This window comes from Sinocyclocheilus anshuiensis, unplaced genomic scaffold, assembly GCF_001515605.1.
Source record: "Sinocyclocheilus anshuiensis isolate Anshui unplaced genomic scaffold, SAMN03320099.WGS_v1.1 scaffold9, whole genome shotgun sequence".
Classification (NCBI taxonomy): domain Eukaryota; kingdom Metazoa; phylum Chordata; class Actinopteri; order Cypriniformes; family Cyprinidae; genus Sinocyclocheilus; species Sinocyclocheilus anshuiensis.
Window position 1 is genome coordinate 2389182 of NW_015540887.1, and position 14840 is coordinate 2404021.

The 14840-nt window shown below is 37.9% G+C and overlaps 1 protein-coding gene across 6 annotated transcripts in view; it reads left to right on the forward strand.

Annotated features, from left to right (window-relative positions):
* pard3bb (par-3 family cell polarity regulator beta b) overlaps positions 1-14840 on the forward strand; it is a 336571-nt gene that overhangs the window by 150530 nt on the left and 171201 nt on the right. For all 6 annotated transcript variants that reach the window (XM_016486505.1, XM_016486504.1, XM_016486507.1 and 3 more), the window contains 2 exons: positions 1256-1395; positions 1514-1642. In XM_016486505.1, coding sequence (XP_016341991.1) covers positions 1256-1395; positions 1514-1642 — 269 coding nt within the window. The remainder of the gene's footprint in view (positions 1-1255; positions 1396-1513; positions 1643-14840) is intronic.

The window sequence follows — 14840 nt, forward strand, 5'->3', positions numbered from 1 at the left end:
CTTTCTCCTCATTTTTCTACTTTCAATATTAAAACAAAAAACGAGTGAATGGTCGATTCCCGATTTCGGTTTTCTAATTTCAAAAGGAAAATCCGTTGGCCGCCAAGTACACGGACCCATGCGGCTCTAATCTCAGTCTCGCACAAGGATGGCCTTTATCAGCCCGACTGTCCCTGACAGGCCTCAGACAGGCCCACCCCTGTGTACAGTATAGTGTATATGAGGAGCTTTATAGAGACAGGCTAATGTCTCTCTTCTGTTTTTTTCCATCATTTTTTCGAAGTTTGAGGCATTACAGATTTTAGATCTTTGTCGAGATCTCCAAATAAATTTTTTTGCAGCACTTTGTTTTAAAATCTGAATGATTGATTCTTTTGGAATATTAACAGAAAAGAAAAACGGAAACCTGATAGCACAAATATGTCGCCAAAATATCTATTTGATGTGTATGCAGACTACTAATATTAAAATATTTTAGTCCGTTTCAAGTAAATACTGTCAAATAGATGTTCATTTAATTCAACAATTTTAATGCATCTTATTTGCTATGGTTTAATACACCTACTGTAGCATTCAAGAGTTTGAGGCTGATAAGATTTTTTATGTTTTTGAAAGAAGTCTAATTCACCCCAAGGATGCATCTATTTCATTAAAACACAGATTAAACAGTACTATTGTGAAATTTCAATAACTGTTTTCTATTTTAATGTATTTTGAAATGTAATTTATTCTTGTGATGCAAAGCTGAATTTTCAGCAGCCATTTGACTCCAGTCTTCAGTGTCACATGATCCTTCAGAAATCATTCTAATATGCTGATTTGCTGCTTAAGAAACATTTCTTAGTCTTTTCATTGTTTATTATTTTTGTGGAAACCGTGATGCAATTTTTTCAGGATGTATTTGTAACAGTACAGTTGTTTTACTGCCACCTTTAATCAATTTAATCAATCCTTGTTGAATAAAACTTTCAAAAAACAATCTTACTGACCTCAAACATTTGACATCCAATATTTTATTTATTGAACTGGATTTCTTTTAAAGATATGACATGTTATGAGGTGTTTATACACCCATATGACACTTCAAATACAACTTTCTAAATGATAGCCTCTTTTGCAGACAAATTGGTGATATTTTTACAGTGTGCTGACTGGGAATAGGCTTCACAGATGAATTATTGCAGTATTGCTGACAAATTAGGTTTAGGTTGTCCATCAATCACTTTAATCCCGATCTTTCTCAATGTCCACATAGGTCCCGAAGGTCTGGGCTTCACTGTTGTGACCAGAGATTCTTCTGTGCACGGGCCTGGTCCCATCCTTGTCAAAAACATCCTACCCAGAGGAGCTGCTGTCAAAGATGGCCGTCTGCAGTCAGGTGACAGGATCCTAGAAGTGAGTCTATTTCTGGAGTAAGATGGAGTAGTTCTAGAATAGTCCAATCATTTTCATTTCACATTAGTGTGAAGGTGCATATGAAATCCATTGGAACCGAGTGCATGTGTGTGTTCAGGTGAATGGTGTGGACATCACCGGCCGTTCTCAGGAGGAACTTGTGGCTATGTTACGCAGTACTAAGCAGGGGGACAGTGTGTGTCTGGTTGCAGCCAGACAGGAAGACATGTTCCTTCCACGTGAACTGGTAAGAGTCTTCTCTGTCTAACTACAATGCATCTAATTCAGTCTTTAGTCCCATGGCAAACACCATGTCTTATACATTTACCTCCTATCTGCTGCAAATAAACCTTTCTTAAAGTCTCTTCTTCTCTTGGTCTTTTCTTCCTTCCCACTGCATGAATTGTCTGCATGATTATGTAAATATATACAAAACATACCCCCTATTCGGTTTGGGTTGCTTGTGAACAGTTATTTTAACAGTTATTTTTAAATTATAATAATATTTTACAATTTTACAGTTTTTACAGCCTTATAGGTTTAATTTAGACTTCAAAGTCCCATGACGCTGTGGTTTAAAATAGGTGTTGTAGTGCAAACTAGCAGGAGTTTTAGCCATTTTTGGGTGAACTAACCCTTTAAATTAGACCATCCAATTCCTGTGTACACCTTTTTTCACATTATTTTTCTTGGGATCATTTACATGGTTTGTGTTCATCTCAAACTTTCCCAACATTAGTAGTATTTAGCAAACACTTTATTTTGACACTTTCTACAGGGACTGCTGGAAAAATATGGAATTGAAAAGAAAAAAATGTAAGTCAAATTATGTCATCTTATACTCACCCTCATTTCATTCCAAACCTGTAAGATTTTAGTTTATCTTCAGTTCACAAATGAACCCATTTTTAACAGACCTTATTTGTTCTCATGTGTCAAGCAAGTTTAGTTGCACTTCGGTGTTTACCATATTTGATGTATACAGTATATGTGTGTGTTGATCAATGTTGAATTCAAATAGAAGCCTAAATTAATTCTATTCATGATATAAAACAATCATGTCTCTTCAGAAGACTTGGATTAAACCATTTCATATGGGTTACTTTTTGGATGTGTTTACATTTTTGAAGCTTGAACATTTTGGTTGTGTGGTCTTTCAATGGATGGACAAAAGTGATGAGCGAAAATTTAAAAAATCTTTATTAGGGTCCCAAAGATGAACAAAATTCTTGTGGATTTGGTACAACATGAGGGCGAGTAAACGATGACAGAATTTTTGTTTTTGGGTGAACTGTCCCTTTAAGTGTCTCATTCAAGAGCACAATGCATCATCTTTGCAGGGTCAACCTATTGCCCTTCAGTTACCATCTCATATATCTAATCACCAAATCAAACCACCCCACATAGCTTTAAAACAATAAGCAGACTGCACAGAAAGACTGTAAGGTCTGTATATGGCAGGGTTTCTTCAGCAGGGCACTTCCTGTGCTTCAGACCAACAGGAAATGTAATGGCATGTTATTTGGGTCATCTACAGTGATATCATGTGTCTCAGTGATGCCTCTGCACTGTCATGTCTCTCTCCAATGCCCAACGGGCCTCTGTTTGCTGTCTTTGCCTTGGAAGGTCATAGTCACGCTGTAGTTCCTCAAACCTTGAGGACGGGAAGTCCTGAGCTTCCTGCCTTTGTCTCAACCCCTGTGGGACGTGTAAGTATGCTAGCTTTTGTCTGTTAGGATGTTCAGACGTCTTCACCTGTCACTCTTTCTCCCCTCGACTTTCCCTCCCTTTGTTTTTGTCCTTTTGATATTTTTCCTGATAAACCTGGCGACCCACACACCCAGCCACCGGAGCGTTGGCCTCTCTGCACACACCCTTCTGCCCACCTTGTAGTCTGACTTCCTGTTCTTATCCCTGCTTGTTGATTCAGTGCTGGGCAGGAAGTAGCGCAGGAGGTCGGGGCGCTCCTACAGGAAGTGCTGGAGCATGCGGGGCTGTGTGAAGTCAGGGACTACGACTGTGCAGCTGTGTGTTGGCTCTTCCTGTATCTCCCTCAGCGAAGTGCCTGTCACTCTGTAGTCATCCAAAATCTACCCCAATCAGCGCTTTCTGTAAATAACCAAATGCTGAGAACCGCGTTCACTTGACTATTACTATAGCAATGCCACTCAAACTTTGACCCCTAGCAGGAAATGAGCTACAGGCTCCATTGTCAACATCCTTCATGTATTTATTTAGATAAATTCACAGCAGCATGAGAGGAATTTAGGACACAACAGTTGGCGTCCAGCAAACCATTACCTTTTTGTCTTTGGACTTGCACGCCATATACAGCAAAATTAATGCATAATACATAACATTCTAATGTATTGTTTAATGTATTTTAATATAGGTTTTGGGTTTTAAAGAAGCATTTCATGTTCAGCAAGGCTGCATTTACAAAAATACAGTAAAAACAAATATTGTAAAATGTTATTATTCATTGAAATAACTGTTTTCTATTTGAATATATTTTAAAATATCATTTATTCCTGTGATGACAGCTGAATTTGCAGCATCATTACTCCAGTCTTCAATGTCACATGATCCTTCAGAAATCCAACTTTTCTGACTTTTGTGCTTGTGTCTCTTCTAAAAGAAGTTCAACTCCCATTTTGCATTTTTTCCTATTCCACTGCCTGCGTCGCATCTTTGTCAACACAAAAGCACATTCTGTGTGAATGGCACCTAGCGATATATTCTACTTATGGTCCTTCACAGTAATCACGTGCGCCGACATGCGGTTGGATAATTTTTTTCTATTTACTGTTATCATTGGCATATTGTCAAAATGTCTAATTCTAACATTTGGTAATATTTCTATTCAAAATTGTGATTCCTCAGTTTTTACAAAATCAAATATGGTAAAACATTAAATTCAAATTAATCAATAAAATCGGAAAAAATTGCCAAGCCCTACTTTTTAGCAATTATAATTTCTAATGTAATTGCACTCCATCAGTCCAAATGTTATTTATTACTTTGTGGGCATATTTCACATAATTTCCTCATACATAATTTCCACATTTCCCTTTGTGGTATGGTAAATGATGAGAATAAATGTCTATTTTCACCATATTAAGGCCACTTCACACTTGTTCACACATTGTTCTAGTAAATTCTCTGGTGAATTAGGCCTCTCACTGTTCAATTACGGCTCTCATGCATGCTGTGTTGAACTGCATCGTTGCCACTGATTAGTTAGTACGCAGTGGTCTGAAGCATGACTGCGACTCATTACCCACAAACCACTAGTTCTGCGTGTGTCCGCAGGAGATTAAAACCCTTCAGTGGATTGAAATAAACATGCAAAATCTACAAACGCACAAAATTGTGCACATTACGTGCGGTGACAGTAATGATTTTATTTGGTTAGCGAGCAATACCTGGACTTTTCAGATGACATGAATTGAGCTTTGAATTTCTAAACTGTTTGCTTGACTCAGTGACTGATGGATCGACGTCTGTGTGTGTGACTGGACTGTCTGGACTGAGATATGGTAGTCAGGGAGATTAATGTATGGGAAGAAGAGCTCACAGACAGTGAAAGATGACTGTAGATACATTTTAAGAGCAAAAGCTGAAAGAGTGAGTGATTGAAATGTAAAAAACGGGCCAAGGAGATAGAAATGCTGATAGTGGAGTGACGGATGATGAGACAGAGAAAAAAAAAGGTAGATAGAGGCAAGGAAAGGGCTGAGAGTAGAAAAAGATGGTGACAGAAGGTAGAGAAAGCCGTCATTGTCAATCTTAGAAACAAAGCTGCAAAGAGAGGAATAAGAGACCAATATGAGCAGAAACAATGCAAAATGCAAGGAAAAACTAAAAAATGTAAGGTTGGTAGAAGAAATTATTGAGCATAGCAAAACAATTCTATGTTTATTAGCAAATGCTGGTGGCTGCTAATGCAAGCTGAATTTTTGAGTCTTTTTTAAATGTTGCTTTCATCAAGTTATGTAATCATGGAAATTAATATAAATGTATATTACCATTAAAAAGATTGGATTGGTAAGATTTTTTTTTATGGGTTGGTAGTTTTTGAAATAATAGCTGCATTAATTTAATCAAAAATATAGTTAAAGCTAATTGTGAAATAATATTACAATTTAAAAAAAGCTGTTTTCTATTTGAATACATTAAAAATGCAATTTATTCCTGTGATGGCAACGCTGAGTTTTCAGGGGCAGCGTTACACTAGTCTTCAGTGTCACATGATCCTTCAGAAATCAGTCTAATATGCTGATTTGCTGCTCAATAAACATTTCTTATTATTATCAATGTTGCTAACCGTTGTGCTGCTTAATGTTTGATGAATAGAAAGTTCAAAAGAACCATGTTTATTTGAAATACATATCTTTTGTAACATTCTAAATGTCTTAACTGTCCATTTTGATCAATTTAATGTATCCTTGCTGAATAAAATGATGCATTTCTTTCAAAGCTTTCAAACAGTAGTGTCTATTTCCATTTTATTGGCTACCCTGCTCACTAGATATCCTCATCTGCCAATAAAAAATCCATCAAGCACTAGTCATATCAGTCTACAGATAAAGGACAGGCTTCAGACAGTCAGAAGGTAGAAGAGTTTGATAGAGATGATACTATGTGAATGGATGGACAGAAGGAGGTCGCCTGATAGAGATGAAGACTTACAGTACTGTGCAGTGATGTCTCACTGAAGACACATGCGGTGGTAGTTCGGCCCATGTGACGAGGGGAAAGGAAAATCTGCAGGTGGGTTTGACGCTATAGTACCTGAAGTATTTCTACCTGCCAGGTGAGCCGTTGCTCAAAGACTCTTACAACCTTTCGTCTCTCTTCAAAAGCCACACACCGAGGACCTCACGCACCCCTTACACATCCGCCCAGTGGGGGATATAGAGCTCTGTCTGCTGCTCCAGCAGGCTGAAATAGTAATAGTGATATTAGATATGACTCCATGAACAAAGGAGAAAGAATGAGGACTCATTTCCTGTTCAGTTTGTAGTGTTTTTGCACAACAGAGGCAGATTAAAAATGGAGTGCGGAGCTTGTAACAAAAGACCCTCGCGCCCCTTCAGGCAGGCGGCTTTGTGTACTTCAAAACAGCCCGCTAACAATGGCACCAGGCTGGGTAATAAGGGCCTTGACAAAGCCTTATCTCTCCCAGAACTCCAGCTGTGAAGACGAGCGGTTAGCGCGTGCGATAATGCTGTTCTGACAGCATTCCCCTCTCTTGCTCGTCCTACACAAACCGAGGAAGTCGAACCCAGCCGGGACGCTGGCCTCTGCGCTACTTAATCTCATATCCAGACCTCCTTGTTACTACCTGCATTACTTCCTCAATAAACCTTTGATGTTGGTATCACCAGCCCTCTGAAGTCTCTCGGCCCAAAAGGCCTGGTTTCCAGTCTCGGCCTCTTTACGAGTAAATAAAGCCGCTTCCTGAGCGACAAGGTTACGAACGTCAATCCAGACCCCTTAGTCTTTTACATCGTCCTCGTCTCAATGCTTTGCTTTCATCGTCACTTAAACAGAATCCATTTACTCATGTACAGACTTTACTCTTAGCCTTTCTCCCTTCCATCATAGCGATCGTAGAGACGTCTCTTTGTTTAAGAGGTTACGTGAGTGTCTGTGCTTTTACTCCTGTGTTGACTTTAATGATGCTGCGGTCTGCAAGGTGAACGGTCCTTTCCATATGCATGCGTGGGGTAAAAAGTGCACTTTAGTGTGTGTGCCGTAAGCCGAGAGGTTTATCGTATGCCGCATGAGTCTCTCGTAACCGCACGAGTGGCTCTTGGAGACATCATATTAAAAGGGGAAATGCATTCGGCTCCTAGTGAAGAGGTAATTGGGCCTGATGAAAGGCACTGGTTATTTGTTGATGCACAAACCTGATTATGATCAGGGTATGTGCTCCATTTGGTGAAATGAAGTCTATACTGATGGCTTTGTCTAGTAAAAGCCAGAGAGTGATTGCCAAATGGTGCATATTATGCACTACTACTATGTTGACTGTTTAGCATATAATCACAAGTAACTTAAATCTGTAATAAAGCAATTTTTATACCGTATCAGCAAAAACAAGGTACAAAAAAAAGAGATGCACAATTTACGCAACATTTTAAATATTGTGTTTCTTTTAATTCGTTGCTTAATTCATTGAATTTATTTCACGTTCACAAATGTATCACAAGCATGAGAGTGATGGTTTCTCAAAAATGATTTTTCTATACTGTTTTTCTGTTTTTTTATTGTTTGAATGGGATCATCTTGCTAAGCCAGCAGTAGTGGTCTGCCTGTCTATCTATCTATCTATCTATCTATCTATCTATCTATCTATCTATCTATCTATCTATCTATCTATGTGTCTGTCTGTCTGTCTGTCTGTCTGTCTGTCTGTCTGTCTGTCTGTCTGTCTGTCTGTCTGTCTGTCTGTCTGTCTGTCTGTCTGTCTGTCTGTCTGTCTGTCTGTCTGTCTGTCTGTCTGTCTGTCTGTCTGTCTGTCTGTCTGTCTGTCTGTCTGTCTGTCTGTCTGTCTGTCTGTCTGTCTGTCTGTCTGTCTGTCTGTCTGTCTGTCTGTCTGTCTGTCTGGCTGTCTGTCTGTCTTTATTCATGTGGAAAATATGCCTATTATAAATTATTCAAAATAAGTTTCCTTGTTTATTTAATGAAAGTTCAATATTTATTTATTTATTTATCTCAAATATCAAGAAAGCTGTATTACCCAGCCCTGTCCACTACTGGCAGATCCATCAATCAGAAGGATGTTGACAGTGGAGCAGAATTAGGGATAAACGAGAGAGAAGGCTATGGGGTGAGTTTGGGATGTGCTGTGGGTGATGGTGGGTATGAGCATAATGGTGGTATGATTCTATCCCACACCTTCCTCTACCATCTGCTGCTCTCTCTTAATGCATGTACAGGATGTACTACAAAGACATCTCACCATCACACACACACACACGCACACACACTTTACTGTTTGATTCAAAACCTGCTCACTGCTGAAAGGTGGTAGAGTGCTTCCCAAATGAAAGAATAATTTTAAAACATGCGGGAGATATAGAGCACAATGACATGAGCTCTCTCTTGCAAGATTATTTTTCCCCCATCAGAACTGGGCCTTTGATCCACACCCAATAAAAGCATCCATGGGCCTGAGTCATGTGCTTTTGAGTGTATTCACAAGATTTGATTATCAGCGCCAGCGAATCGGCATTACAGAGGATCTGCTTAGCTTTATACAAAAGCCCAACCAAGCTTTTACCGTGCTTTCACTGCAGTTTGTGTTTTGGACATGAGTTTGTTTGGTTGATGTGAAAGATTTTCCAAACTCAGGTGCTCTTGTAATGGCAATCTGACAACAGAACAACAGACAGCAGGATGGAGTTAAGGATGTCTACTATGAAGTATATGTATGCAATGAATATAATGTTAAACATTCAGTATTAACGCCTGTATAGCTGATGTGCGCGAGCTGATAAACAAAGCGCGCTGAGTGGATTGAGCGTGCGGCGGCGCAGATGCCCGAGCTTGTCGAGTGAATATATCTTTCTCACAGACATCACTGGAAAGTTTGTAGTTCGGTCGGATATGTCAAAAACAAGTAAGTAAAACAATGCGCCCAGGAGACTACAGGCTGTCATTAAGGCTAAGGGTTGCCCGACAAAGTATTCACAGTTGTGTAAATACTGTCATACTAACAGTTGTCTGAATTATTTTTGGTTGATTGTAATCTATTACATACCTTTCTATCAAAATTATCTAACATTATCAAGATGAATTTGTTCTGACACAGTTTAACTCTTGAGTTCTTGTCATATTTTATTACCATTTTCTAAACTATAGCGAATAAACTGTGATAATGTGAGAAATGTTGAAGGTGTCTGAATAAATTTTGGTTTGACTGTATCTATTTGATAAATGAAGTTAACCAACTAACATTATACATACCCTTTTGGTTTCTGTACCCAATATTTAAAAAATTTACAAATGCAATAAAAATATCGGTATTGGTACTCGGTATCGGCAAGTACCAAAAATAAAAGTATCGGTATCGGGCGAGTACTGGAAAAAGTGGTATCGGTGCATCCCTAATGGTTTGCAGTTGGTTTTATCAGTTCATCCTAAATAATGTGAACCCATCTGATGACAGAATTTGCTTCTTTGCATGCTCCACCCTTATTGCTTATTGTCTCTGAATAAATTGCCTTTGCAGAGCAGCTTGCATTTTTCACAACTCTCCGAATATATTCACAATCACATGTACACATATTTAGTGAGTAAAGTTCTTGTGAGAAATCCAGTGGGACAAGAACATGAATAGATCAGTGCAGCTGGCTTCACAATTTACTTTACTTTTTTTTTTTTAATCATAGTATTTTATATCTTGTCTGTTTAAATATCATTTAAAGTTAATACTTTTTTTTGTCACGTCACATTTCTTCTTTTTGGGCAAATTTACTCAGACTAATACTATAAATAACATCTAATTTTGGACAACAAAAATTAAATTTTTAGTTGTTGTTTGGCAAAGTTAAACCAAATATTTAAACATTTTAAATATTAATTTATACATATAATCAGCATTCAATAAAAACATATGAATACTATCCCTGCCCAAGAACCTTATCTCTTGAAATAGCATTATGAGTTTACTGTTGGAACACAATATTGTGAATTCTTTGTTTTAGTTTTTCATTCGCAATGCATATTGACTTGTTCTGGCATCACTATGACCTCACCGGCTCAGGACGAGCAGATACCTATCTGGCCGTATGTCTCAGTGAGTTCATGTCTGACCAGTGCAGCTTGCCTACACTCCCTCGCATTAAATCCTCCTTTTCCCTGAAGGGTCCCCAGCATGCCGGTCGGTTCTCGGCTCTGTTTATCCAGGCTTTTGCAGTGCTTACAGACCTGCTGCAGCTAATACCAGCCCAACTGCACTTACTTATGTAGTTGGATTGTGTTTTGTATAATATCTAATACTGTGTCAATTATAAACAGACAGTAATAAGACTCAGGGTAATACAATATTTCTTATTTTCTAGTTTGTGTGTGAATGACCGCACTATACTTCTTGCTGGTGGTTAATGAAATTAGTCTGAGTTGAATGTACATCTTTGTCGGATAGAAATGGAAATGCCCTCAGGCAAAGAAGACCACTGGAATTTTCTTGCACAGTGATACAGATGAATTTGTTGTTTGTGTGGGGAAAGTACACAATTTCCTCATTTTTTATGTTTAATAAAGCAATGTATGATTCCTTACGTGCCATAATGCATTACGGAGATGAGATCATCCAGTATAAATGTTGGATAAAATAATGCAGTAGCTGTAGGAAAGGTTGTTTTGAGAGTACAGACCAAATAAAATATTTGTTTAAATGGACCCAAAACATTTTTAGATGGAAGATCTGCTGAATTGACCATATCCAGAACATTGGAATAATCCTCCTTTCTCTCTCTGAGTAGTAAAATATCATGACCTGTAGTGCACTTGGCTTTTTGTCCACATGCAGTTTATTGTCCACATTCCCTATATTATTCACCTGTGGGTGTGCGCACATTGAGTGTGTGTAAATGTGCCTGTGATGTTAAAAATTGTCTGTGAATTATGCAGTTCATTGATATGGCTCCTTTGTGATGTGTTTGGTACACAGGTGTCCAGGCACCAGACGTGTCTCTGACGCAGGGTCCAAGTGAAGTCTCAAATTCCTTATGTTAATAGTTCATTAGGGGCCAAGAACCAAAAGTGGGAAGGCACCTTTTGTATCCATTAGTAGTCTTCTTTTCCTCCTCATGTGTCTTCTTTTTCTGCTGTTGCTTTGGGACACAGATAGAGGACAGTCTCAACATTAACCATAGTGAGTTTGAAGTCTCTAATTCAAGCCCTCTAATGCCACCAACAGCTCAGAGTTGCACTAATTTTTATGCTAATTGCATTTGAACCATATGTTCTTTTTCCTCCGATTCCTTAGCTCATGCCGAGTCAAATGCATACTTAAATTTAATGGGTCAAGATTTTTCACAATTTTGAATTATCCAACAAACCTACTTTTTTTCAAACTTGTCCTAGACAGTTTGTCTTATCACCAAAATCATTTTCAGACCATGCTGACGAAAAGTTATGGAATTGACATTGATTAGTCAAACCATTCTCGAATAACACTTTTGACAACGAGCATGCCAAAAAGGATGTGAGGCTATATTTACGCAACATTTTAGCATATTCAAACCAAATTTGGTGTGTGTAATAACAACCATGACCTGAGGGGGTAACACTTTACAATAAGGTTTCTTTTGTTAACATTAATTAACAATGTTAGTTAACATTAACAATATTTATAAAACATTTATTAATCTTAGTCAATATTAAGTTCAAAACTTACTAATACATTATTAAAATTTAAAGTTGTATCTGTTAACATTAATGTATTGTGAACTAACATAAACATGAAGGTTTTTATTAACTAGCAATAACAAAGATTAATAAATGCTGTAAAACATATATCTTTCATTGTTAGTTTATGTGTTAACTAATGTTATCAAATGAGACCTTATTGTAAAGTGTTACCCCTGGGGCACCTGCACAGTTTCAGCACAGCGCCACCTAGTTGTCAGGAGATATGAAAGTAATAATAATCATCATTGTGATAGTTATTATTGTTATTATTATTAGTAGTAGTAGTCGTAATTGTAGTAGTGATAGTAGACCAATATATATCACCAGAGCTGATATATCGCCAGATATTTGCTATTTTTTACATTTTCATTATTAGCATCGGCTAATGTGTCAGACTTTTATTTGAACAGAATGTCAGCTACTGAGCGTCAGATCTCCTGTTCTCCTTCATTAGTAGACTGTCTCTGTTTAACAGTTATGTCTAATAAATTAATGAATAAATTAAGTTCTGTCTAATAAATTATTACCATCAAAAAAGTCAGTATCATCCACTACTAGTTCATTCATTAATCACAACAAGCTCACTGTTCTCCGAGTCTGTAATTTCTAATCCAGGTCAAATCTTGCTAACAAGTCTTAATCAAGTCTTAAGTTTATTTTTAGTGATTTAAGTGCAACTTGAATCATATCTTAATAATGCGTCACAGCTACAGGCCCTCAGCACTGTTTGAGCAAAATGTTTACTTGGTGTATTTTTACATGGCAAGAACATCAAGAGAATCTATTCAGCTCTTGTTTAACATCGCATCATTGATTGTCCAGGAGTGTCTCTCTCACTCCCTCTTTAACAGTCTCTCTTTGTTCCTTCCTGTTACCACACTTTGATAAAACGCCTGTTTTTTGTCTTTTCAGTCTGTTCAACACTAAAGAAGCTAAAGTGACCATTAAAGCTCAGTGTGTGTTTGCTGCATTAACTGTCTGTCACAGACTCTTTCTCTGGCCTTGAGTCTTGATTTCCTGAGACCCTATGGGCAAACCAAAGGGGGGAGTTTGAGTGGATCAATGATAGATAGGCTAACAGTGAAGGACGATGGCTTTGCTACCACGTTTCCTCTTCCTCATCCTTCCTTCCCCCTTCCATGGGTTAAATCAAGAGGAAGTGGATGGAACAAGCACCATGACCCTGAGGTTTCCTTTTGCTAGATTTTCAAGGAGGTACAAATGATCCATTTGGCATTGTTACCACTGGTATGCCTTGCATAGATACATAAGTGTTGGAGTCTGTTACAAACTCTAGAGAGCTGCCTACCTAGACAGCATTCTAGGCATTACTGATGCACTCCAGATGAGAATTCTTTTCCAAACTGATGTTTAAAAAAAGAAGCAGCTGACATATTGGGTTACATATTAGAGCAGTGTTTCCCAAGTGTATCCTGTTATTAACACCAAAGAAATGTTCCTGGTAGTTCATATTATAATGGGTAACATTTAGCATTATCATTAATATTGCTAGAGGGGTCATTATTCCTGCAATTAATTTTTTTTAACTAAACTCATTTGGTACTGTGGGTGTAAAACTGACTCTCAGACTTTAATGAGACTTAATGAGAAGTTTTGACAGTTGTGGGGGCAGTCATGCAGAAACTTTCCACAAGAAAGACCTAACGGCAAATTTATTTGGAAAAGAAAATCCAGAAGGGACGTTTAACAAAAGTGAGATTGAAATATCACCCAAGCTCGACAAGTGTGTACTGTCACCCAGTTCAGTATCAGGTATCAGTTGTACAAGACCTATAAAGAGGCTGATGTAACAGCCAATGGCAAAAACATTGTAAGATTAAATGTTTGCAGAGTTTTATTAATGCAGAATTCTAAATGTTTATGCAATTTGAGACATATTGACTGTTATTGTGATTGAATGCCTTACCTGCATGCATTCTGTTGTCTTTCCAAGTACCACATGGTTGGAAAAATCTCTGTTAAGGTTGAGTCACATTTATCACCGTTCTGGTCATTTTTGCATGCAAAATCAATTTATTTCAATAGAGGTCCACACCATCTGGAAAAGTGCAAAATATTTTCCCACACAGATTTTGCAAAAAGTTCAAGTTGGATACACGTTGACCAACAGAAAGCAACTTGGTTTGAAAGCGACTGTGAGCTGTGCTTCATACATTGTTACACTATTAACAATAGAAATTGGACCTTTTTGCCTATGCAGGTTCAGCAAAATGTAGAATTTTTAGCTTAGCAACATGCTAACACCTGACCCTTGATACCTTGGTATCAACTGTGAATGTTAGCTGAGTCTTTCCAGTGAGGAACAGTATTTGTGTGGTGTTCAAATCGGTCGCTTCAGATCAAGGTTTTGGAACAGAGTTTGTGTGTTTGTACATTTATTTTCCTTGATCTCAAAGCTTAGATAAACCGGTGGGACGGTGTCTTGCTCTCACTCGGTCATTAGCAGCAGCAGTCGGCTCAGACTGATGAATAAGGGCATGTCAGCATTCCTGTGGTTGGCTGAGGACGACGACTGCTGAGTCTTGTAGCCCATTAAGGGGATTGATACATGGACATTCTCAGTAGGAAGTGATGAGGTTAGCTAACCCTACATGTTCATTGGTGTGAGGTGGGTGTAGCATGAGCATGTGTTTCCAATTAATTCTGTATGGGAACGACAGGCTTGCTCAGGGGATTGTGGGATTGACAGTAGAGCATCAAAATCTGGCAAATGCTGAACTTGCATATGTTGAAAAACAGCTGTTGGCAGCCAGAATCTGTGTAAGATAAAGGGAAACTATTGTTGTCATTATTTTAGTTTGTGGCAGATATAGGGCTGGATTTTCTTAATACATACAGTATATTTGGGTCAATTACATAAGAGTGATGCCTGCAATAAAGTGGTGTTATTTTAGTATCACTGAGATACTATTACAGTTTTTAATTATCAACATTAGTAAATAAAGTTAATAAATGAATAAACATAATGAATCTAATGCATTTTAATAAATTAACTC